Source organism: Schistocerca americana, chromosome 2 (assembly GCF_021461395.2).
Source record: "Schistocerca americana isolate TAMUIC-IGC-003095 chromosome 2, iqSchAmer2.1, whole genome shotgun sequence".
Classification (NCBI taxonomy): domain Eukaryota; kingdom Metazoa; phylum Arthropoda; class Insecta; order Orthoptera; family Acrididae; genus Schistocerca; species Schistocerca americana.
Window position 1 is genome coordinate 1,088,238,572 of NC_060120.1, and position 25,246 is coordinate 1,088,263,817.

General features: G+C 38.7%; 1 protein-coding gene across 6 annotated transcripts in view; it reads left to right on the forward strand.

Annotated features, from left to right (window-relative positions):
- The window catches only part of LOC124596493 (caskin-2), a 967,843-nt gene extending 943,506 nt beyond the window's left edge, over nt 1-24,337 (forward strand). For 5 of the 6 annotated variants that reach the window (XM_047135646.1, XM_047135645.1, XM_047135644.1 and 2 more), the window contains 8 exons: nt 2,901-3,011; nt 5,590-5,691; nt 6,503-6,739; nt 8,170-8,358; nt 15,049-15,882; nt 18,313-18,430; nt 21,271-21,343; nt 22,147-24,337. In XM_047135646.1, the coding sequence (XP_046991602.1) occupies nt 2,901-3,011; nt 5,590-5,691; nt 6,503-6,739; nt 8,170-8,358; nt 15,049-15,882; nt 18,313-18,430; nt 21,271-21,343; nt 22,147-22,264 (1,782 nt within the window). In that variant the 3' untranslated portion in view covers nt 22,265-24,337. The remainder of the gene's footprint in view (nt 1-2,900; nt 3,012-5,589; nt 5,692-6,502; nt 6,740-8,169; nt 8,359-15,048; nt 15,883-18,312; nt 18,431-21,270; nt 21,344-22,146) is intronic. The other variant, XM_047135650.1, reaches the window with a different exon arrangement.
- Nucleotides 24,338-25,246: the final 909 nt, after the last annotated feature.

Below are 25,246 nucleotides of genomic sequence, written 5' to 3' on the forward strand. Positions count from 1 at the left end.
ACCCTGTAATCACCTGACCAAAAGTCTTGTTCCTCCTGCCACCGAACTTCACTAATTCCCACAATATCTAACTTTAACCTATCCATTTCCCTTTTTAAATTTTCTAACCTACCTGCCCGATTAAGGGATCTGACATTCCACGCTCCGATCCGTAGAACGCCAGTTTTCTTTCTCCTGATAACGACGTCCTCTTGAGTAGTCCCCGCCCGGAGATCCGAATGGGGGACTATTTTACCTCCGGAATATTTTACCCAAGAGGACGCCATCATCATTTAATCATACAGTAAAGCTGCATGTCCTCGGGAAAAATTACGGCTGTAGTTTCCCCTTGCTTTCAGCCGTTCGCAGTACCAGCACAGCAAGGCCGTTTTGGTTAATGTTACAAAGCCAGATCAGTCAATCATCCAGACTGTTGCCCCTGCAACTACTGAAAAGGCTGCTGCCCCTGTTCAGGAACCACACGTTTGTCTGGCCTCTCAACAGATACCCCTCCGTTGTGGTTGCACCTACAGTACAGCCATCTGTATCGCTGAGGCACGCAAGCCTCCCCACCAACAGCAAGGTCCATGGTTCAAGGGGGGGGGGGGGGGGTGTTTTAGTTAACTGTCTCTAAATCTGGAAGTATCTCAGCTAGGCATATGAGATTTTAACACAACCTTCCTTTTAATAACAAAGGGCTGTATATTGACTATTAACAAAATTGAGTAATATTTAATACTGTTTATTTACATTCTTGGAGGCTTGAATATTCTGTTGTCGAACTAACATAGGTTGCGCTTCCCACAGCTAGGCTAGTGACAGGTGCGAGAGAGTCATGCTAAGATACCAGCGGCTGTATATTGCCACCACCAACAGCTCCAAAGCTACGAGCCTGTACTTCAGAGTAGCTTACTGCAATAAAATGCTATTGCATACTTACTCGCAAAGTTACAGCATGCATTTCTGCCGATGGGCCTTGGAAATGATAAGAGATAACAAGGATTTTTTTTAGATACATTATGTTCACCAATGAAGCCACACACAAAAACAATGGTGAATTAAATAGTCATGATTGTCATTGGTCCCCTGTTAATCCACTCTGGCACAGACCCATTGACAATCAACGCAAATGGTTGTTAATGGTCTGGCGTGGAATTTTAAATGGTTACTTGATAGGACCGTATCTTTTTGACTGAAATGTTACTGGGGAATCTTATTTACAACTTCTCCATGATGATTTGTTGGAACTAATGGAAGATGTTGATTTAGAAACCAGACAATGAATGTGGTTCCAACTGGATGGAGTAGCTCCCCATTCTGCTAAAAATGTGCGGAACGTTTTAAATTTACAGTACCCTGGTCGGTGAACAGGACATGGTGGAGCAATTCAGTGGCCTCCACGTTCACCAGACCTAACATCTCCTGATTTTTTCTTGTGGGGTTATTTAAAAAATATTATTTATGAGAGACAGCCCACAACTTGAAACAATATGGAGCAACACATTCAAAGAGTGGTTGCAGCCATACCGCAGGATGTGCTGCTCAAAACTGTGGACAACTTTTGCAGATGATTAACTTAATGCATTGAAACAAATGAGGATAATTTTGAACAATTTATTCATGGCTAATTTCATTAATTAAGCACCCCAAATTGTGAGAGGCAAGGGGACTCTCACTAATGAAGCACCCCATCATGTGAGAGGCACGGGGACTCTCACTAATGAACCACACCATGGGAACATCTTTCTACTACGTACATGTCGTTGTTCCTGGGTGACGCTAAAAATAGGATACAGTACATTTTGTACAAAAATAGCTTAATTTGATGTAACAAAAGAATTGGTGCAAATTTTTTATCAATTTCATGTGTCTTACATAATTCTAAATAAATCTGAGTTCTTTCCTAATTTTACTTTCTTCTCGACTTCCGCACCATCTGTCTATGGTTTAAAAATGTTTCAGACAAAAATTAATTACTTTTTTATGGAGAATCCGAATCTGCAATAAAAATGGGTGTTTCCATTTAAGATTTAAAAGTTGAGCCCCCCACCCAAGGGGGTGGGGGTGGTGGTCATGTGTAGAGTCATTTGATGTCCCCCTTTGAGCTTACAAACTTATCTTGCCCACTATTTTTACCTGATGTATAGTTTTCGAGATAATCTCATCCGAAACTTCAGATGGACCACCTTGTATTTTTACCCACTTTCGTAAGTGCAGCATGTAAGAAAGATCTATTTATTTGCTTAATCCAAAACTGCTTCAGTAAAAACTGTTCAATTCTGCAGGCTGTAAAGACTTTGATATCATTGTGTAAAGCTAAGAATGATAATTTTCTTGTTGTGCGGGCCTACACTTACTATAGAGATTTTGTAAAACTGTGGCATAGTGTCTGGGGACCCACAATCTTTATAATTTGTACCAGTTTCTACACCACTCGAAACACGAAACAGGTTCTGTTCTCTTCAGAAGCCGTTATCAGCTCTCGTGGCATGTTCTATTGTGAACTGTTAAATTAAAGTTTTATTTCAAAACTAAACCTTTAGTATAAATTCACTTTATACAAGAGCTACAAGATTTGATGACAGTTTTTGAAGAGAATTGAAACTAGGCACAAAAATTAAATTTAATGTTTGTGATCCTGATTAGGAGAAAATGGATATAAATCTAGAGAAACCCATGTGCTTCACTCGTACAGCATAAGCAGAAGTATTATTGTTAAGAAACAACACCTAAACCTACCTAACGAAACTGTTTCTGATGCCTAATTCTGTTGAATAATAAAATTTGTGAACAAATTCTACTTTCTTATGAATTTTTGTTTATAGGATACAATTGTTCTCTAGGCTGAGGCAATGCATTATTCTGTCATTTGTTCAAGATCATTATTGGAATAATGATAATAACCTTTTTGTGCACTGCAGGATCAGGATGTCCTACATGCTTGGCTTATGGATCTTCATTTTGAAGAATATTTTCCCCTGTTTGCTTCAGCTGGTTATGATATGCCCACAATATGCAAAATGACACCAGAGGTAAGTTTGAAGTAAACTGTTAATAGAGAATAGCGGTGTGTGTTGGTGTGGTTAAAATGCCTGTACAGAGAGTAAGTTGAATTATTACAGACAAGTTACAAGGACCATATTACACATCAATAGTTTTGTGACTGTCTGGTATGTGACACTTTGGTATAAGTACGGGTAATTTGCTGTGGGAAGGGGCAAATATTCATTCTGGATTAGATGCAGTTGGTGGATGTCAAGAATGTTTTTGAGATATGTGAGAAAAGTAACGAGACTGATTTTTTATCTACCAAAGCTTTTTTTATTTTTATTTTTTTTCAAACTAAAATATTGTCCACTACATGGTAGTTCCCTTACACCAACAGAGTCATCATTCCCAGCCTTGGTGACAGTGCTGAAAGACTACAACTGGTAGGGCCTTTAACATGTAGGTCACATTCTTTCAAATGTTCTCCAGAGTCCAAAAATGCTGAACTTTTAAAACATTTTTCAAAGGAAAAAGAAAAGTCACAAGGATTAAGATCAGGTGAACAGGGGGACTGTGAGACAACAGAAATGCCTTTTGAGGACAAAAATTCTGTAATGGGAATGGCCATGTGAGATGGGGCATTGTGATGATGCAAAATTCACTTGGGATGAATCTGTGCTATTGATGAGAAATATTCCCTGTATGCCTGTTTCAATTTTTAAAGGTCATACGTGCAGATTCCTCAAGCTTAACACAAACCCTGGTGGCAATAATATTGCTCTGAATTTGTAAAAATCTCACGACGGCTGTATGTAGGTGAAACTCAGGCCGAGCACTCTGAAGCACGAGTAGAACAGCACAGCATCGCCAGAACACTTGCAGTGTCGCCAGTCTCACACACGTTGTGTATCATATAGCCGATGATGAATACAATCACATAATCAGGTTCCGAGACTGACAATGTGATTTCAAAATTGGTTAACAGTCCATTATTCGGCTTCTCGGAAATAAAAGCACACATTTTTCAAAGAAGTTTTATTTGTGTGGGGATATAGTCAGTATAATTAATGTAGTAGCTCTTTGATATAACATAATATTCAGCATCAGACAGGATTTCTAGAGATATAAGCTGCTTACTCTGCAATTTAATTGCATAGATAAAAAAGTCTACTCACCAAGTAATGGCAGGAGAGCAAAAATATAAACAAAAAAGATGTTTTACACATGTAAGCCTTTGGAACCAGTGACTCCTTCTTCTGGTAGAAAGGTTGAAAGGAAAGGAAGAGTGGAGAATGAAAAGGACTGAAGAGGTTTAGGAAAAGGGGCACATTCCAGAAATGTGACCCGGAACCCCAGGTCACGGGAGGCTTACCGTACTTACGTCCTGTCCGATAAGTCTCCCCTGACCTGGGATTCTGGCTGACTTTTCCAAACTCTTCCCCTTTTTCTAAATCTCTTCAGTCCTTTTCCTTCACCCCTCTTCCTTTCCCTTCAACCCCTCTGCCAGAAGAAGTGGCCACTGGCTCCAAAAGCTTGAATACGTAAAACCTCTTTTTTTATAAGTGCTCTCCTGCCACCACTCAGTGAGTAGATCTTATACTGTCAAAAATTGATTATTTTTGTTGTTGCGAGTTGCTTAATCCGTACATTTTACTTCTTTTTTTGTATGTGAACACCATAATATTGGGTTACAGCTACAATAATTCTTAACAGCAAATGCTGGAGAAAATAATTTTTCTATATTTTTATGTAGTATAAGATATTTGGTAATGCTTTGCCAGTTCTATTTGTCAGTTATTGTCATAGTGGAGTGGAATCATTACTTGTGTGAGTACTTATGAATCTTCATAAAATTTTGTTTGTAAGTTTTGAAACTAAGAACAACAGAAAACCCCGGGTGGAATAACAGTGATATGAAGTGGGATGAGTTGATACCACCACACTGAGGAGGTGCCGAGTGGCAGACAGGTATATTTAAAAGTAGACTAAGCTGTTTGATAGAGTCTTTCAGATTTAGCAAAAACACGCATTCATACATCTGCAACTTGCACATTTACCTCTGTCATCACCGGGCAGCAAGGCCCCACTGATGTGAGTGACAATCTCTGCCAGATTTCGTAGCAGAGGGTACACTAGAAGTGCGGTGGGGAAGGTGACGGACAGCAGAGTATCGGTGGGGGACAGACACCGAAGTGCTTTCCGGGAGAATATGAGACGGCTGGCTGCTAGGTGCAGTTCTGCTGGTGGAGAGGGGAGGAGAAGAAAAGGGGAAAGGTCTATTCAGGTGCACAGGGGGACAGGAAACGAGTGAGATGGGGTGGAAACAGGGGCCCTCCACCTGCTCCTATCTCCTTCCCAGCCTCACACGCACCCTCACTACCTGTCCCGGCGGACATCACTACTCACCTCAGTTGAGAGATGACAGAGGACACAAAGTGTGCAGTTAGACGTGTATGAAAGTGGAGGACTGTGTCTGAGACGTTAGTCTACTCTTAAATGTACCTGTCTCCCAATCGACATCTCCTTTGTATGACAGCTAGCAATCTCCCCTAATTAATTTTGTTGAAACTAAAGATATTATATACGAAGAATGAAAAATGAATGATGTTTGCCTTTTTATAGGATCTCACGGCCATTGGAATCAAGAAACCAAACCATAGGAAGAAACTAAAGGCTGAAATTGCTCAACTTAATATTTCTGATGGACTGCCAGACTATATTCCTGTAAGTTATTCACAATTAATACAGTTAGATTATGTAATGTGCATGTACTTAGTGGTGTTGGTACCGTACCAGACGGTTGCCGTACTCATCTCGTATTGCTGGTGTGATTCTTTTTCTCGTCAAATCGTGCCGTAACTGTAGCTCGGGCACAATTGTCTCCAGTGGCGCTGCTTCCTTCTCGCACCCTCAGTGTGGTTTTTTACATCTGTGTCGGCTCCTCTAGCAGCAGAAAATAGCAATTTGGGCTGTTTTTGATTCAGGCTGAAGGCAGAAACTAAAGAAAATCATTATTTATGGATATGTTTGACATTTTCATCCTTTTGATCCTTTCGATTTAGTTTTGATTTCTTAAAGTATACGTGATATGATTCTTGCAATCTCAAAACAATTATAGAATGGACATTTGTTAGTGCAACTTAGCAAGAAGCAGAGTGGTAGTCGTAACTCTGTAACTGATGTAAACTTTTAAGCAGGGACCATATAAAACAGAGTTTTGTTCAAAATATGTGGCAAAATCACAAAAGTTGACACATCTTCAGGGTTTTTGCCATCTCGACCCTCTTACACGACATTCTATGCTCTTTCCTTTTTTTCAGCCTTATTTCCTGAAATATGACTTTCCGTTTTTTTCTTTGCTTATTTTGTATTTACTCTGGTGTTCCTTTTTTCTTTTTCTCAAGTTTTATATCTTGTCTCTCATTTATCAGTTGCAACCATGTTTTAAAATATTATTCATTGATATTGAATCTGTTCAGTACGCTTTCATGTCAACCAAAGAAACACTAATACTCTATCTCGGTGTTAACTGTAGGGTTCACTAGACGAATGGTTGCGACTGCTACGTTTGGAAGAATATGGTCCGGCACTGCATCAACAGTGTTATAAAACTGTTGAAGATGTCACTCAACTCACATGGGAGGACCTGGAGGACATCGGCATTGTGAAACTGGGTCACCAAAAGAAGATTCTCCTGGCAATTAAACGTGTGAAGGACATAAGAGCTGGAAAGAGATTTCCTCCACAGCCATCCCTTGCTGGGCCATCCCAGGTAGGGAGAGTCTACTAGGAACTAGTGTTGAGAGCAAAGCTTTTCACTGTGTATCTGTTCATTAATATTTAAGTTTTTCACTGCATTTTAAATCATTATGATTATAAAGTAAAGAATGCTGTCTAGCAGTTACACATAGAGTGCTTCAGTGGTGAAACTAGTTAGATAACTACAAATGTATGCCACTCAAGATTTAGTTTCTGCTTACTATTAGATTGTTCACAATATAAAGTTTCAGAAGAAGAATAAGGGATTGAGCAAAGATCCACACCCTTCCATGCAAAAATCTACAGACATACTGTAGTAATCATAAACAATGTAACAAATTCTTTTATTACTAGTAGTATGCTGAGTCCACACTAAAGCTAGTACAGACTAAATAAATCATTCCGAAGGCCTCATTCCGAAGGCCAGAGGAAGCAACGGCATACCACTTGCAACAGAACCACTCCTAGTAAAGCACTGTGGTGTTCGTAATGACCTGCTTGAGGACAGCCCCTTCTCAACTAAAATCCTACGAATCTCTGATTATGCAATGATGAAGTGAAAAATTTTTCACAGATGTTATTTTTAATATTGCAATGAGAAATATGGATAATATGGATTAAGACACATTAAACAGTTCTAATTATAGCTGCTACTTTTAGCTGCTTTGCACATTCAGAGAAGAAAAGTTATGAAGACTTTGCCTGTAAAAAGATCAAGAAAATTATTAATGGATCCTCATAAACATGTAACAGACATGTACTATAAAGAAAATGTTGAAGATGTGGCTTCATTCATATTATAGAAAAAATTAGAGAATCCGTAATAATATTAGCTGTGGAACTAAAAGTTGAAAAATCCATTAAACAGTCAGCATTAACTTAGTATATTGTATTCTGTTTTATAACCCACACTTGAATTGTAAAGAAGCTGTTTTGCATCGTAGATGGCAAGTATGTTAACATGCATGTGACTCCCAAACTTTTTATCTGTCATTAATTTTTTTGCACAGTATGCTTGCCTATTCGTTGCTTATGTTTTATGTGTTATTTGAAGTTCTTTCCTCATAGACATAAACTCATAGGTTAATGAATGTTAACAGATTAATTTTTGTTTATTGTATAGCCTTTAGATACACCTCACTGACAGACTGATTATGCATGTCTTATTTCCATAGTCTTCAGCTGGTGCAAAGACTAAAAAGTATCACAATTAATATGTCGTTAAGGTAAAGACAAAAAGTGTCAAGAGATTTCACAGTTATTGTAGACGATTGCTGTAGACAAACAGTTCTACCAATTGAAGTAAACATGCTCAATATCTTTTTTGCACCACAGCTGAGATGCATAATTGTCCTGCCATGCTGTTAGGAGGCAACTTTACATGTTATTTTTTTAGTTTCTTCTGCACGTGTTGCGATTTTGTTTTTGTCCCGATTCTTCAAGGAGGTGTTGATCGGATCGCCCAGCGGCTTGCATTCTCCGGACGAGGGTGATTGTTACCCGCCTGGCGTGCACAGGACGTTCCACACATTTCATCAGCCCTGGGAGATTGAGGGCAGCCATCACATGTTTAGCACAATCACAACACCGTACTTCCAACCCATGTACTGTCCAGATATTGTCCCCATTAAGGTAGTCATGCACTCAGTTAACCTTGACCTCAATTAACGACAGTGTTTGTGCGATTCCAAGAACTGTGTCAAGTTGTTTAGATTCGTAAATAAAACTTCGTCAGTAAAATACTTGATGTAATAATGTTTTGTAATCCATTGTTTTTAAACATATTTTGTGATTTTAATTTCTGCCAGCCTATTAACAATATCTTATGGTGAGCTACTTGTTTTTCAGTCTTTTCCTTTTTTTCACTAGTCGCTGACTACAATTGTTTTTTGTTTTGCATTTGTACATCCTCACATTCCAACCAAATGACCTGAATAAATTTTCCAAAGAAAGGTACATACGTGTAAAATTATGTAACTATTGATTGCTTTGTTTTTTAACCCCACAACTTATTTCAAGTTGGAAAAGTATTGTATGAATTTGGATTGTGGACACATTCCTTCATAGTTCCCTACTTCTGCAATTTAAAGTGAGGTTGGTTGGTTGGTTGTGTTGGGGGAGGAGACCAAACTGCGAGGTCATCGGTCTCTAAAGTGAGGTAAACATCAGGTGAAGTGAGGGGAGGAGGAAACTTCTGGGGGTACTGATGACAGAAAAATAGTTTTAAAAAATGTGACAAATGACCAAGGAGGTAGAAAGGTAAAATGAGGAAGGTGATGTGAGTCCCTCTGTGCACTATGCTGATGACTGGTCCAAACTCACTTGAAATAATGAGGGGTGTCTAGGAAAAGTGTGTAAATATTAAAGTATCAGTAGTGGAGGGGGGGGGGGGGGGGGGGAAGAAAGGGAGGGAGAGAGAGAAAGTGGAGAAGATGGAAATAGAGTAAGTTGGAACAGGAATGCAAGGGAGAGACAGAATAGCAAACCAGCAAGGAAACTAGTAACAGGGAGGGCGTATAAATTTAAGGAACTATTACTTTCACAAAGAGCCAGGACGTACCTTCAGGAGGTGCAACTCCTGATACTGATGGTATTGAACACAAAACTTGTAGCTTTTAGAACCGTAGGTCCTTCTTCTGGGAAGAAAGAGGAATTTATTGTGGTGGATTGGAAAGTGGCAGGATGGTAGGGGGGGGGGGGGGAGAGAAAATCACTTAGTCCTAGATTATGAAGGACCAATTTGTTATGACAAGGAAGGGACTGAAAGCTGAAGGAGAAGCTGTCGCAGAGAAAGTAACACATCAAAGATAATACATTAGTGAGCTGGTGCCACATTTAGTTCGTGTGTGATAGAAGAGAAAAAGTGAGTAGTTATCTACTGTACATTCGTGTTCTGAAAATTGTTGTGGTGCATCTCAGAGGGTACTTCCCATTTTTCCACATTCTATTCCATTCACATATGGCTTGCAGGAAGAATTACACCTAAAATGTCTCTGTGTGCACAGTAATTAGATCAACTGTCTCTTTTCGGTCATTTTGGGAGAAATACATAGGAGACTGTACCATATTCATACACTCCTCACATAATAACGGTTCTCAATACTACTTCAGTAGGCTTTTGTAGGGTAGGCATAGCCAGCATCCGTCTTTGCGAATCTGCTGTATCGAGTTTTTCAGCTTTTCTGTGTCACTGCACCCTCATTTGTACATGTTCAATATTCCCGTTTAGTTCTACTGACAATGGTCCCACACGCTCGAGCAATGTACTGTGGCATATTGTGTATCAGTCTCCTTTGTTGACTTACTATATTCTCCCAGTATCCTACTGACGAACTAAAGTTTGGGATCTGCTTTACCTGCCCCTGGGCCTATGTGATTATTCAATTTGAAGTCTCCACAAATTGTAACAACCAGGTATTTGTGTGAGTTGACTGTTTCTGACTGTTACTCGATATTTTATGCTACTGTGTTTCTGTCTTTTGTGAGGTGCTGAATTTTATATTTCTAAACATTTTAAAGTAAGTTGCTGTTCTTTTCAGCACTTTGAAATCTTGCTGAGATATGAGGCAGTATTTTTGCAACCTTTTTCCGATAGTGCTTCATTACAGAGAACTGCATCATCTTCAAAAAGCCTGAGGTTACTGTAAGTGTGGCCTCCCAGGTCACTGATATACAGCAGAATAAAAGTGTCCCAGTACACTTCCCTTAGGCACACCTCAAGTTACTTTTATATATGTTAATGGCTCTCCCACCCAAGATATGACACTGTACTCTCCTTACCAAGAAATCCTCAGCCTACTCATAAAAATTTGTTTGGTACCTCATACAAACATACTTCTGTTAACAAGCTTCAGTGCAATATTCGGTCAAATGCTCTTAGGCAGTTGAGAAATTCTACATCTACCTGATTGCCTTGATCCACAGAATTGTGGATTTTATGTGAAATTAGAAAAGGAAGAGACAATTACAAGTAAAAATAATAAAGAAATTAAGGAATAGAAGGAATGAGAGCAAAATAGACAGAACAACAGGTAGAGACAGAGAAGAAACAAAACGTGATTGGTTGTGGGTGGGAGAAGTGGGAGGTGTGGAGAGTATATAAGTAAATAATAAGCTAATTTGTGTGTTCTGCAAGTTTGTTGGTAGTAATAGTTGTACAGAATGCTGTGCACTGAACCCACCAGCTGACAAATCACGTGAATTGTTTCACATGTGGCCCTGCGATTAATGTTGTATATTTGTTGTTACAGAAGCTGGTGCATGCACTCATCCACTGCCACTTATTATTATCCAATCACATAAAAATTGTACAAAATTGAAAGCAGGGCAACATGTAAAACTACTTCCATTGTTTAGGGTGCTGGCACGTGTTTACCGCTCTGCTTCCTACACGGGAACAACCATTCTTCGAGAATGCTCTAAATCCCGAGTGAGGAGCCCCACCCCCTCCCCCTGCTCTCTTGCATGCTGGAACCTGACAGCCAACAGTGGTATGCAGTGATATGGATGTTGATGATATGGAAGAGGAATTGTGCATGGAGACAGAAAAGCTGTGAATGTAGTTAGGACAGACCACACTGGTATGTGCACAGGGGGAGTTCACTGGCATTTACAATGGGAGCATCTAGGAAAAATGTTATCACAAACAGTCTACACTAATAGGCTTTCACGAACACGCTAAGATAAATATGACTTTGAAGATAAGTTCCATTTTGAATGTCTTGTTTCGAAGAACTGGTATGACTTCTATCTTCTCTTTATTTATTACCTTGATGTTCATGCTTCATTAAACATTCTCTATATAATAATACTATATGGAAATTATTTCTGTGGAAAATCTGGAGGGGCCCTCATGATCTGTTAAAATTCTGTGATGGAGCACCTCATAGTCTTTTGTCTGCAAAATGCACAAAAGTTCAGTTTGTTTCCAGTTTACAAATTTACAAAATTTCTTAATCCAAAACAGCGTATGAACAAAACAGAAGAAACAACGGAAAATCTAGAATGGAATAACAGTATGATCTGATTTATGTTTCTGAATTAAACCGCTTTCAGCTGTGTATGAACTTTTACAGGAACATGACAGGTTTCATTATTTCAGATTACATCTTCAGATGTACATTTGTCAGTAAAATATACAGGAAGGAGGGTGACTCAGCCTTCTCAAACTTCCCTGCGAGGTGATTGGAGTGTTGCCGTACACCACTTTACGTCCTTTCAACATGTCAGTTTCACAACTGGTCAATCTGAGCTATGATGCCCTGCTTTCTGCTAGTAACAGTATTTTATTTTGAGAAGGTTAAGTCCCTCTCCTTCCTTCGGTTTGTTTCAGAAATATGCAGTTGCCCTCAACAGAAAACTATTAGTGCAATCTGTGATTCACATCTATGTCAATACTCCACAATTTACATCCGAGTGCATACTCTGCAATTTACATCCGAGTCCTTGGTAGGGTGTTCACAGAACCACTTTCAGACTGTTTCTTGACCATTACACTCTCCGCTAAAGTACACAGGAAAAATGAACACCTAAATCTTTCTGTGCAAGCTCTGGTTGTTTGGTCGGTTGATCGATTCGGAGGAGGACAGCTAGGTCATCAGTCCCCTTGGGTGAGGGAAGGATGGGAAAGGAAGTTTTCAAAGGAATCATCCCAGCATCTGCATGAAGCAATTTATGGAAATCGTGGAAAACCTAAATCGGGATGGCCGGAAGCACGTTTGAACTGTTGTCCTCCCGAATGCAAGTCCAGTGTGCTAACCAATGCACCACCTCGCTCGGTGTGAGCTCTGATTCTACTACAGTGGTAATTTCTTCTTATGTAGGTGGGAATTCACAAAATCTTTTCAGCATTTGGGGAGAAATTTTGTGGTTGAATTTTGTGAAAAGATCTCACAAAGAAAGATGCCTTTTGTTTTAATAATTGCCACCCCAGCTCGCCTATGGTATCTTGGACAGTCTCTCTCCTCATTTGCCCTTCTCTGAACCTTTTTTGATGTCCTCCACGGTCCTATCCAGTAAGGATCCAATACTGACAGCAGTGCTCTAGCAAGTGTAGAGTAGGCAGTCTATTCAGTAATCTTGTTGCATCTTCTAAGAGTTCTGCTAATAAAACAGTCTTTGGTTCACCTTCCCCTCAGCATTATCTGTTTCACAGTTTCAATTTAAGTTGTTTGTAATTGTGATTCCTAGATATTTAGTTGAATGGACAACCTTCAAATTTGTGTTGTTCATCATGTAACCAAATTTTAATGGATTCTATTTAGTACTCATGTGAGTGACCTCTCACTTTTTATTGTTCAGGGTAACCTGTCACATTTCGCACTGTACAATATCTTGTATAATGTTTTTTTTTTTTTTTTTGTACTGGTCTTCTGATGACTTTACTCAGTGGTAAATGACAGGATCATCTGCAAACAATCTGAGACAACTGTTCACTTTGCCTCCCAAATAGTTTATATAGATCAGTGGGCCTATAACACTTCCTTGTCGAATGTCAGGTATCATTCATATTTCACTTGATGGCTTCCCATTAATTACTATGAACTGCGTCATTTCAGACAAGAAATCGTGGATCTAGTTGCATAACTGAGATGATATTTCATAGATTTGCAATTTGACTATGAGCTGCTTGTAATGGACAATGTGAGATGCCTTCTCGAAGTAAAGAAATAACTTGAGATCCCCTGTCAACAGAACTCACTACTTCGTGTGAATAAAGGGCCAGTCGTGTTTCACAAGAATGATATTTTCTGAATCCATGCTGACTATGCATCAATAGACAATTTTCTTTGAGATATTTCATAATGTTAAAACACCGTATATGTTCCAGAATCTTATGTTGGTCTATAATTCAGAGGATTACCCTGTTTCCTTTCTAGAATATTGATGTGACCTGTGCAACTTTTCAATCTTTAGGAATGGATCTTTAGCTGCGTGAGCAGTTGTATATGATAGTTAAATATGGAGCTATTACATCAGCATATTCTGAAAGGAACTTAATTGGTATACAATCTGAACTGAAAGACTTGCCTTATTAAGTGGCTTAAGTTGCTTCATTACACTGATGGTATCTATTTATAAGTTTCTCATATTGACAGCAGTTTTCAATTTGAATTCTGGAATATTTACTGCACCTTTGCTGGTGAAGAAATTTCTGGAAACCACTTGCAGTTACTCAGCTTTAGTGGCACTGTCATAAGTAACATTACCATCACTATCACACAATGAAGTTGTGTGTTGCTGCTCGTGCACTTAACATATGACTGGAATTTGTTCAGATTTTGTGCTAGATTCTCAGACAGAGTTTCTATAAAACATCAATCTTAGATGGATTGCTGCTAACCACATAGAGAAGCCGTTAAGTGCCAAGCAGACACATTTAAAAATAGACTACTGGTAAATATCGGCTTTATGAGAAACCCCTTTATCGGATGAGGCTCTCTCTCTCTCTCTCTCTCTCTCTCTCTCTCTCTCTCTCTCTCTCTCTCTCTCTCTCTCTCTCACACACACACACACACACACACACTGTGCTGGAGTTGATAGAAGCCATGCCCGTGTGAGATGTGAATATGTTTGTGTTTGTCTCTCAAAAGATGGAGGACTTTGTCCAGAAGCTGGTCTTTTCCAACTGTCTACTTTTAAAGGTGCCTGTCTGCTGCTCTATGCCTCATCTACCCGAATCAAATTGTTATACAGGACATTTCAGTAAAAGCAATAACTATCAAATAGCACAGGAGAAACACCTAATACTACAATAAGGAAAGCGTACTCTAACAGCTAAGGGAACACCAAAGAGGTCAGTTTTGTGTGTATTTTATCCAGACTCTTTACTTTCCTATAGATAAGTTAATGTGTCATTTTCAGCACAAAATGTGTTATGCCACACCCAACTGCACATGTTCTTAGAATCGCACAATTCCTGTTTGTGAGCCTTTTTGCATATTAATATGATGTTACTGCTAACTGTGCTTAAACATATGTGCATAGAAAAGGCTGTGTATGTTTTAAGTTCTTATTTCATAAATTAAGTGAGATTTGTCATATTTATCATAACATATGCATGCTTTTAACTGTGCATGATTAATAGGAAATATGATAAAGGAGCTAGAGCAATGAGAAAAACAAAATTAGTGTCTTTGTGTTGATTTCACTGATCTGTTGTTCAGAATAGACTACATTTTGAGTGTTTTTTGGATTTTAGATAGCACAAAACAAAATGTTAACTTACCTTTTCCCATAATGAGTAAAGTTTATTAAATGTTCAAGTTCATCAGGTTATAGACGATTTGTTAATATCGACATATCAATCTGTATTGTTTACAGATTCGTGGCGGTCGAGGAAAGTCACTGGAAAGTTTAGAAGATGGCAGTGAGAGGACTCACCACACATTTAGTGCAGATAACACACAGACTTTCTACTACCAGCACGCCGTCCACGGGCCCGGAGGATGGCGACCACGCAGTTATGACGACGGAGATATTACTCCGACAAATGAAGCCGTTGCCCTGCACGAGGGAGGTGGCACACTGCCGAGACCCAGGGGACTGGTCCGTCCGAGACCCGTCGCAAAAATAGTCGCAAAGACACGTAACGACGGGTCGACATTTGCCGTCCCCGATTTTGAGAAGCCCGGCAGCACGTACTACAAAAGCTTACCGAGAGACCTCATAGATGTTAGCAAGTATGACCTGGATCGGTATTCGGGTGGCACCGGCAACGAAAGCCCGAGGATGGCGCAAAAGAAACGGCCACCGTCACCGCCGAAGAGGCAGTCGTCGAGGACCGGAGAAGCGGACGTCGTAATAGACTGTAGTGGGCCAGTGCCGAGAGCTACTGCAGATGTTCCTGGTAGTGGTGGACGAACTACTGTAGTAACTGTGGATCTCCATTCGACCGACCGGGGTACGTCAGTGTCACCCTTGTCACTGCCGGCATACCCGAGCGGGACTGGCGACGATCTGGCAGAGCCCGACCTGCCCCTCCCACCTCCGCCAGCCCCGCCCTCACCACCGGGGCTGCGAGAGTTGTCGACCATGAGTCGATCCTGGAGTAACATGCCTACAACTTCTGAAGCACACGCTGCCAGTGTCGAGCAGGAGCTTATAGCCAGTCTCGCGATGCAGCAGGGGCGTAACGGCTCTGATGCCAGTTTTAAAGTAAGACTCTGAGCTCTACTGAATGTTTAATGTCTTCTCTATTTTCATAACAACTATTACATCTGTAATATCTGTGTTAAGTTACGGACTAGACAACTGCTACTGAACTATTTAAAATGATGTGCCTCAAACATTTCTCATTTTTATACCGCAAAAATAGTTGCAATACGTGAAACTGCAGATAAAGAGTGACACATGGCACTGCACAATTTCGGTATTTGATAATTGTACTGCCTTTGCAGCAATTTGAGTGGCAGGGTTTTCTTTCTACAAATGGTAGAGATGAACAGAAATAAGTACAAGTCTGTTCCTGAATGTGGATGCTTACCATGTCATTAAGTTAACTGCTTTTAACAGTTTTATCACTTCGCCATAGAAGTGTGTATATGTGTGTGTGTGTGTGTGTGTGTGTGTGTGTGTGTGAGAGAGAGAGAGAGAGAGAGAGAGAGAGAGAACGTGACCATCACTGTTGACCATCACCATTCTTTGTAATGCAAAATCAGCTCTAAGTAGTCCTATCTTGGTAGTGAAATTAAGTGACTGCATAAGAGCATGGAGCTGCTCACACTTTAGGATGGTTGAAGGAAATAATTTTAGAACATTGTTTATCATAAATAAAAGAAATAATGGAAACTGATATACGCAATAAAAAATCAGCAAATTGATGTGCTTTCTTTAGTTCTAACTGAATAATGTTGTGTGTAATAGGGAACTGAAAATAAATTGTGAAATCAAATAAAATGTCCTACAGACATACTAATTTACAAAGCTGATCTATGAAGAGTTTTTTTTCTTTTTTGGGGGGGAGGGGGGGGGGGGGGAGTTTGTGCAGTGCTGCATGCTGTATATCCATGGTGATGTCAATCGGTGTCTGTCATCACTTGCCTTAGTACAGAATTTTACAGATTGTTTATTTTTAGTGGACAGTTGGAAATCTTTCTAAGAGGCAACATAAAGCACCCCATTCCTCATTCTTTTAAAAACTGTATAATGTGGTATTATACAGTTTGTGTCATCTCCATACATCAGAGGAGCCATAATTCTATATCAGAGCACACACAGCTCTTTTATCCTCTAAGGAAGGTCCAACCAAACAGTCACACATATCCCTTTATATCAGTTTCTGTTGGTGGTATTAGAATGGCTGCCCACTTATACAGTTCATTTTTGCTTTCATGACTAGTCACTTTACGATAGTGTCTGCAGGTCATAGTTTGGGATGCTGGTCGGTATTGTCAGTTCGATCAACTCGTTCATTTCTGAGAGTTTAATAAACACTGTTGGCCCTCCACAGTAAAACTAGTCCAGTTTAAATTAACAGGAACTACTTTTCAAACTAAAGGATGAATGTTGCACCACTTAGCAGTACTTAGTAGTGCTAAACAGTACTCCCTCTTGTTCACAAATAGATGGGCAGGTATCTTAAAATGATTGGGTTGTTGCGTTTATGCTGGTAGGATCAGGCTTCAATTCTGAGTCCCACAATCCTCACTTAAGCTATCCATGATGTTTCAAACTTCTCAGGTGAATACTGCAGTGGTACCTCACTCAAAGCCATGGCCAGTTATGTCTATGAACTACAAAAATGAACAATTATGAAAAGAATAAATTGCTACTCACTGTAAAGGTACACGTCGAGTTCTGGGCTGCTGCTACTATCCTCTGCTGCTTGTCTCACTCACACTGATTCAGAAATTATTATCTGTGTGTTTTATTAACAGAGGCCTGTTTATAATAGGTGTTGTTACTTCTCTCACAGGTAACAGATATATTCAGTTCTTGAATCTGGATAATTTTTGGGAGTGGCTAATGTGGGGTGCTTTTAAATTATTTTTGAATTTATAGTGATTTTCAGTTTTTGCATCATATCAGAGTGGAACTTGTTAACGACCCCCACACCAAAACATAAAATCCCAGTTTGAATCTTAGACAAGAAGGCAAAATCTGGATGAAAATAAAAGATTTTTGAAAGGTTGAAATTCTGCACTTGACTGTGACTGACATCTGGATTGCTACATTTCATGGGAGCTGCATGATCTGTACACACCTCTCATCCTCTGACCTGGACATCTTTTATGAGAAAACTTTTACGAGAAAACTTCTGGTCAGTCAGTGAGGCGTGCGGGCAGCGATCCGGTGCAAATCCGAATCGAGCACGCAGTCGGAGCTCGTCATCACAGTCTGTGCTCTGTTAATGACAGAAAAATTGTCATCTTTAGACAGAATTTTTTTTTACTTCGTCATCTCGTTGTTGTGCAGTCACTATTTGGCTGAAACTAGGTTGTCATTTACTGTCTCAACTGTCAAATACTTTGTGACTGCTTCTTATTACATCATATGTTCTGAGCTTTTAATCTTATTTCTCTGTATATTTAATTTATCTGCAGATGGGAAAGGCCAAGATTTAAAAAAAATATTTTCATTTTACAGTCAAGTTCAAGCACAGAATCAGATTCCCTCCCTTTTGCTAATGAGAATGCAGGAACTATTAAGCAAAGGGTGACAAGACCGCATCCGACACTTACGACAATGGATTATCCCAAACAAGGTAAGTGACTTAATGGATGTACTGTTTTTTTTTTAAAAACCAGCTGTCATTTTTGCACTCAAGCAAAAATAAGTATTTCACTAGATAGTTAATTACTTTGCACACTCCACAAAGACACAGCAGTCATGCAGTGGCTCATGTTAGTGGCAGAGTAGACCAGAGTGTCATGGTGGTCTGCCTTCAAACTGGGACTGTTTATATTTCTACAAATATCAGAAATCCAATAATCGATATTTAAAAAAAGTATATTATTGTCGGCCTTCAGTATATCAAAGAAAAGTATCTATATATTGACGGAAAAAATATCAACATACCTGCTTATAAAAATATTGGCTGCACATTGTAAATGTACAGCCTGTTATTTAAGTATTGATTTATTATTAGATATTCTGTACATCAACAAGCTAGCAGCCTGCCTATCCCCCTTAGAGAAAGAACTGACACGAAAACGATGCACGTTTACGCTTGGAAATAACCACTTTGCTTACAATGGTAACTGCATGTAAGTGGCACAATAAAAGGTGTTCGACGGGTCTGTCATTCAATTTCATCACATATTGGATTTCTCGAAAACACTTAATGTTGACTTCCCTGGTTTTTTCATTTCTTCTAATACCAGAGACCTAGCAGTTGTAGTGTCAAAATTGCGTGGTGAAGCTAAACGTTGCAGTTTCTGTCGGTAGCACCGAGTGCCGATTACGTCAGCGTTTCCCCTCACAATCTTGTCATTTAGATTTTTGTTCATCATTTTCTGATGTGAAGAAATAGCACACTAGTTGTGTTAAAAATTATTATTTAATGCAACTGGTGTGCTGCTTCTTCACATCACAAATCTTGTTATTCCATTTGCATCACCACCCGCTAGTGCAGTCAGACTTCTTCTTATGTGCCACATGTACTTCCTTCACACAGTCAAAAAGAAAGATTGGACATGATGAAAGCGCCTTCAGACAATGAAAGTAAAATTATATTCTACTGGAATTTTAAATGAACGTCAAATATTTACCAAAAATCATGAAAAAAAGTAATATAAAACAAAAATATCGGCACTCAGTATTGACATTTTGATTTCAATTTTATTGGGGGAAAAAATACTGCCTATGGATATAGATATTTTTTGGGAAAAATATAGCTATATTGATGCCTTATCAACAGTCCTACTTCAAGTCAAAAGATTCACTCGTTTTAAGTCACTACCACTACTAAGCGTAGCCCTGTATACTATCATTATTGTCACCATATTGTGTTGTCTTTGCCATGCTGTGTTTTGTTTCATGTTATATTGCATATTAGTGGATTTTGAGTTATGGTAGGAATGAGTGATGTGGCAGCTTAATATACAGTGAACACTATGCATTTCACATACAGACGCAGGTGACATTCTAAATTTAGCGATGTCTGCTAATAAAGGCAAGCTACGTCGACTGACGAGGAACCTGTCTGCCAGTTGGTATCCTACCCCCATAAGTCATCATGTCAATTGACTTTGTGGAGAGTGTGCATAGTGGTCATACAGCGCACAGGGATGTTCCTCAGATATGCAGCAGCTGTGTCACTGTGAAGTGCACAAATGTTTGTGCTAGGCTGCATTGTGTCCTGTTATCAAAATTTCTTTGTAATTAGTACCTGCTGACAAATAAAGGCTGACATGTTTAGGAAAAAATGACATTTTGGTTGAGCTGAAGATGTACAGTAATTGACTGTTATTAAAATAGTTTATTGACTGGCACAATCACAATAATTTCAAATAAAGGCCACAATAACAGTCTGGATTCCACATTTGAGATAGTGAACTGTGGCATGCAGTTATTATCTAAAGAAGCTCAATGTCAGCCAGAACCATTCATTTGTTTGAAATTGTTGTCATGTTTAGATTTTCTGTGTGTCATCCTCCAATCACTATTTTCATTTCAGAAATGTCGTTTTACATTTGGTGTGCTGAAATAGTTCAGTATTACATTTGCTGTGCTTAAAATAACTGAACTATTGACACAAATGTGATAAGATCTGAAGTGACTCCCAGATGCCCACACAACAAATAAGATCAAAAATGCCGTTTACCGTGTAGATAACGGATGGCTCCGTGGAAAGGGCACAGGCAATTACTTTCCCAGTTCACAAGTTGTGCTTCACCTCTGATTACTTATCTGTCAATGGAGTGTTAAGCTTTAATCTTTCTTCTACAACCGTTGAACATCCCTTATCTTTCCCTCTTCCTTTCTTTCCTGATCAAAGAGTTCAAGTTCAGTTCAGTTTTTTGTAACATTTTGGAATGCATTGCATCAGTTAATTATCTTTAAGTATGGTAATGCTATGAAAAACTCCAAACCCTCTTCTTTTTCATCTTCATCTTAGCCTCCTCCTTTTCTTCTTCTATTACGACTTCTATACGACGACCAGTAGACCTTTCGAGGAGAGCATTTTCTTTTCGTCCATATCTTCTTCATCCTCTCTCTTCATCTCTCACTCTCTGTTTCCAAGATCTTCAGTGTCCTCTTGTATTGTCTGATCCACTGGTGACTCTGTATCCTCTTCTTATAGCCCACCCGCCGGCCGAAGTGGCCGTGCGGTTAAAGGCGCTGCAGTCTGGAACCGCAAGACCGCTACGGTCGCAGGTTCGAATCCTGCCTCGGGCATGGATGTTTGTGATGTCCTTAGGTTAGTTAGGTTTAACTAGTTCTAAGTTCTAGGGGACTAATGACCTCAGCAGTTGAGTCCCATAGTGCTCAGAGCCATTTGAACCATTATAGCCCACCCAAATTCATCTACTGACTGTAATATATTCCTTTTTATTTGTTCATGAAGTTAACTGATACATTAAAAAATTGTGTAATTTTCAGAGTTTACTCCTTCTAAGAGGGTCCAAAATCCACAAAGTGATCTAGCAGCTAGTCAGAAGGCACTAAGAGACCGGTAAGCACTGCAGACTTTGAAGAATTTTATTTCATTTTTGTAAAAATATGTCAGTTAAACAGGACATTCACACACTTTGTTAAACTCCTACTCAATTTATTTCCGATATCTTTTAGCTTTACCATATGATCATAAAAAAATGATGTAAGCTTAACATAGGATTCAAGTATGTTGTGAATAACTGACATGGAATTCTGATGTTGAATTTGCAGCTTGCACACACTTCAAATTTACATTGTTTGTCACACTGTTGACAGATCATCGCTAGTATAGAAAGTTTGGTGACAATCTTGCATATATAACATAGTTCATTAGGAGCTACTTAACAGTGAGTTTACTTAACAGTGATAAATGAGTGATGGCAATGAGAGTAGTGTAGGGACATCAATGAACAGACTCTGAAAGTACCAGCAGTAGAACTGGAAATATAAAAGTTAACAGGGGTTTTGAATCCTGCAAAGTATGTATCTATACAGACATCTGGTGAACTTAAAACTACTTCTTAAATGTAGCAGGCAGACATGTATCAGACAGGAAATTCTCTTAACATGAACCCTGTAACAAATAATGACTAGTGAGATATGAATTCATATGAAGCTTGTGGCATGTACTATGATATACTGAGGAGTTATTATTTATAATATGTCACTGCAATGTAAAACACACACACAATTTTATTCCATCGCATATTGTCATATTACCCAGTGACTCATACACAACTGCTACAGGTTTCTCTGTTATATATTGCTGTACTTTGTATATTTATTTCTATGACATCTTTTTAATTATTGTTGTGATTACAGATCAGCATCACAAGAACCTGCTGATGTTTTGAATGATATTGGAAATATGCTCGCCAATTTAACTGATGAATTGGATGCTATGCTTGAAGAAGAGAAGCGGCAAGGATTAAATCAGTGAATGTACATTTGTGCTTAAGTTCCTAGTGTAGGAATAAAAAAATTCCAAACTGACGTTGTTTTATAGCTCAGCTGTCACTGTTCATAAGCTGAACTGGTAGAGCTCATCCAAAAGCATTGTTTACCTCATTTAAAATTTGAACTAAAAATGTGTGATATGGAGTAATCTTATATGTCTTTGGGACATAGCTGAAACTGTCCATACATGATAAGAATTTAATTTTTTATCAAACATAAATGATTATTAATGAAGTTGTGGGGTAGGTTCTATTCCATTTTATTAAATGTGAGTGTGCGTGAACTTAATAACTTTTGAGTTCCACAAACCTGAAAGAGATCAGTAGTTGTAGTTTGTACAACTGCTTAAAGATACAAATTTTATTCACTTGACATTATCATTTATTTAATTTTAATGGCCGTATTTAAGAAAAAGAAGGAGAACTCCGAGGGGCAAAAGTCCTATGCTACTGCGACAATGCCTTGTTCTTGGCAATATGAAAAAGGCTGACAAAATTTTTTTGACTGGTTTGTGCATATGTCTTTTCCCACACACTAATTAATGTAAAATAATTTGCTAGTTGTTTATTAGCAACTAAATTAGCTTTAAAGATAACCATAAAAGTGATCAAGTTCCCTTGAAAAAGTGCAAAGTGTAGTTTCTGCTGAGGAAAAAGTTGTATGTCGAAGAATAGAGAGATAAGTCATCCCATAATTATGGTAGAAGAAATAAATGACAAATGCTATAACTGATAGCATGTTTTACTCTCACTTTAAGAACACCCCCTATTAAACAATATTTTGCATGAAGACTAAGTAAAAGGAAGTTAATTGAAATTTAAAAATTTACCGTCAGTAGTGCCTTGCAGTGTAACACATAAAAACGACTGCAAAAAGTTGTGAAATAACCTCATAAACAATTTGTGTAGTTGCAAGACAGAGAAGTTTGATGGTGCATCATCTTTCAGAACTTTAAGTATTCACTGGTTCACATTGGAAATTGAGGTCCTATTTTTTCTCAATCAGGTCTTTTGTTTACTTATTTCTTTCATAGTAAATGGGGTTTCAGACAACAGAATCTCAAACTGCTGGAATGTTTCTTTTAAATGAGTGATGAATTCAGGTACACCTTTTGCGTTGAAATCATTTCTTTCCAATACTGTGATACTGTTCTTGGGAAGAAAGAACAAGAAGGAGAAGAGGAAGAAGAAACTGTAATTAATCTGGTACCCTGAATATTAAAGTTGGCCACTACTAACTGACTTCTCTTAATAATTTTGGAACTCGTCTAATAATTTGTTTTTGTCGTCATGTTTCTTCAACTGAAATAACAAACCTGGTTGAAATACATCCAGTAATACAGCTGATAATGTTGTTGTTTGAAAGTGTCCAAGTCGAATGCTTGTATCATTATCCCATTACATCTTTTCTAAAAAAAAGGAAAAGATTGCTCCATATTCCTGTATTTGTGGATAATATCAAATAACATTGTGACTACAATAAAATAAAAGTTTGTATATCCACATGCAGATAAAGCTCACTTGTTATAAATAGGTTAATAAGAGGGGACAAGACTGATATGAATATAATACCTACATGTTTGTTATATTCATGCTACAGAATTTTATAACAAAGGTCCCAAAATAAAGCAATATTCAGCCAGCTTCATATTATTCACAAATACACTTATTGGTTTTTAGCACATAAATTGAAAAGCGTTCTCTCTGAAAAATCCATTTGACAATTGAAATGGGGAAAAAAAAGTTAATACTTTTAAGTCAAGAATTATTTCATAGCAGTCAAATTATGCTTAGGGATTGGTTGAGTAGCCTTTTCAAAGATTCATTAGATGGCAATGTTTTGTGTGAGAATGTCATGAATGGCCCTTTATGTTTCAGTTAAACTATGTGTATAGCTCATGATTAATATGTAGATTTTTGTACAAAATTAGTTAAGTCGCATTTCATAGAGAATAATGTTTTGTCTAGGATACCTAATAAATGAAACTTGAAAGAATATAGTGTATATGACACCAGAAATTCTGGTATTTAATAAAATAAAATTAATGAAGACACAACCAAAGTCTCTACTTAAATGTCCTCTCCCTCTTTATCCAATGTATTACCTTGCTAAAGTAAGTTAAATGTTAATTAAACAATGGAAAATCCAGGATGGAATGTAACAATATTATGAGAAGGAAAGTTGCTACTCACCATATAGTGAAGATGCTGAGTCGCAGATGGGCACAACAAACAGACTCTCACAATTATAGCTTTCAGTCATTAAGGCCTTTGTCAACAATAGACACACGTGTCCTCGGTGTCTTTTGATGGTTGGTTGGTTGGTTTGGGGAAGGAGACCAGACAGCGTTGTCATCGGTCTCATCGGATTAGGGAAGAATGGGGAAGGAAGTCAGCCGTGCCCTTTCAGAGGAACCGTCCCGGCATTTGCCTGGAGTGATTTAGGGAAATCACGGAAAACCTAAATCAGGATGGCCGGACGCGGGATTGAACCGTCGTCCTCCCGAATGCGAGTCGGTGTCTTTTGAGACGGCATACATGAATGAAATGTTCTCTGTTTTCCAGCCGCATCAATTCAAATTGATGTGACTGGAAAACTCCGCGCGCGTGCGCGCGCGCGCACACACACACACACACACACAAATGAAACTCATACACTTGACTGCAGTCTCAGGGAACTGAAACCACACTGCCTGAGAGTGCAATCTTTGCCTGATGGAATGATATCTAACACGTGTTCTGCTGAAAGAAAAAAACCATTTGCCTTCTGTCCTTTGATTTTCCAACTACGGCACCATAAGATGATAACTACCACTTTACCCTCTTTCATAATTGGTGAACGATGCCTTATACTCTTTCTCATTGTCCCCACCAAATTTTTTCTGTACAGCAGTTCGCAAGAGGAGTAAATGTGTAATAGTTATTTGTAAGGACTGGTTGGTCCTCTCCAAAACATTACTGAGAAG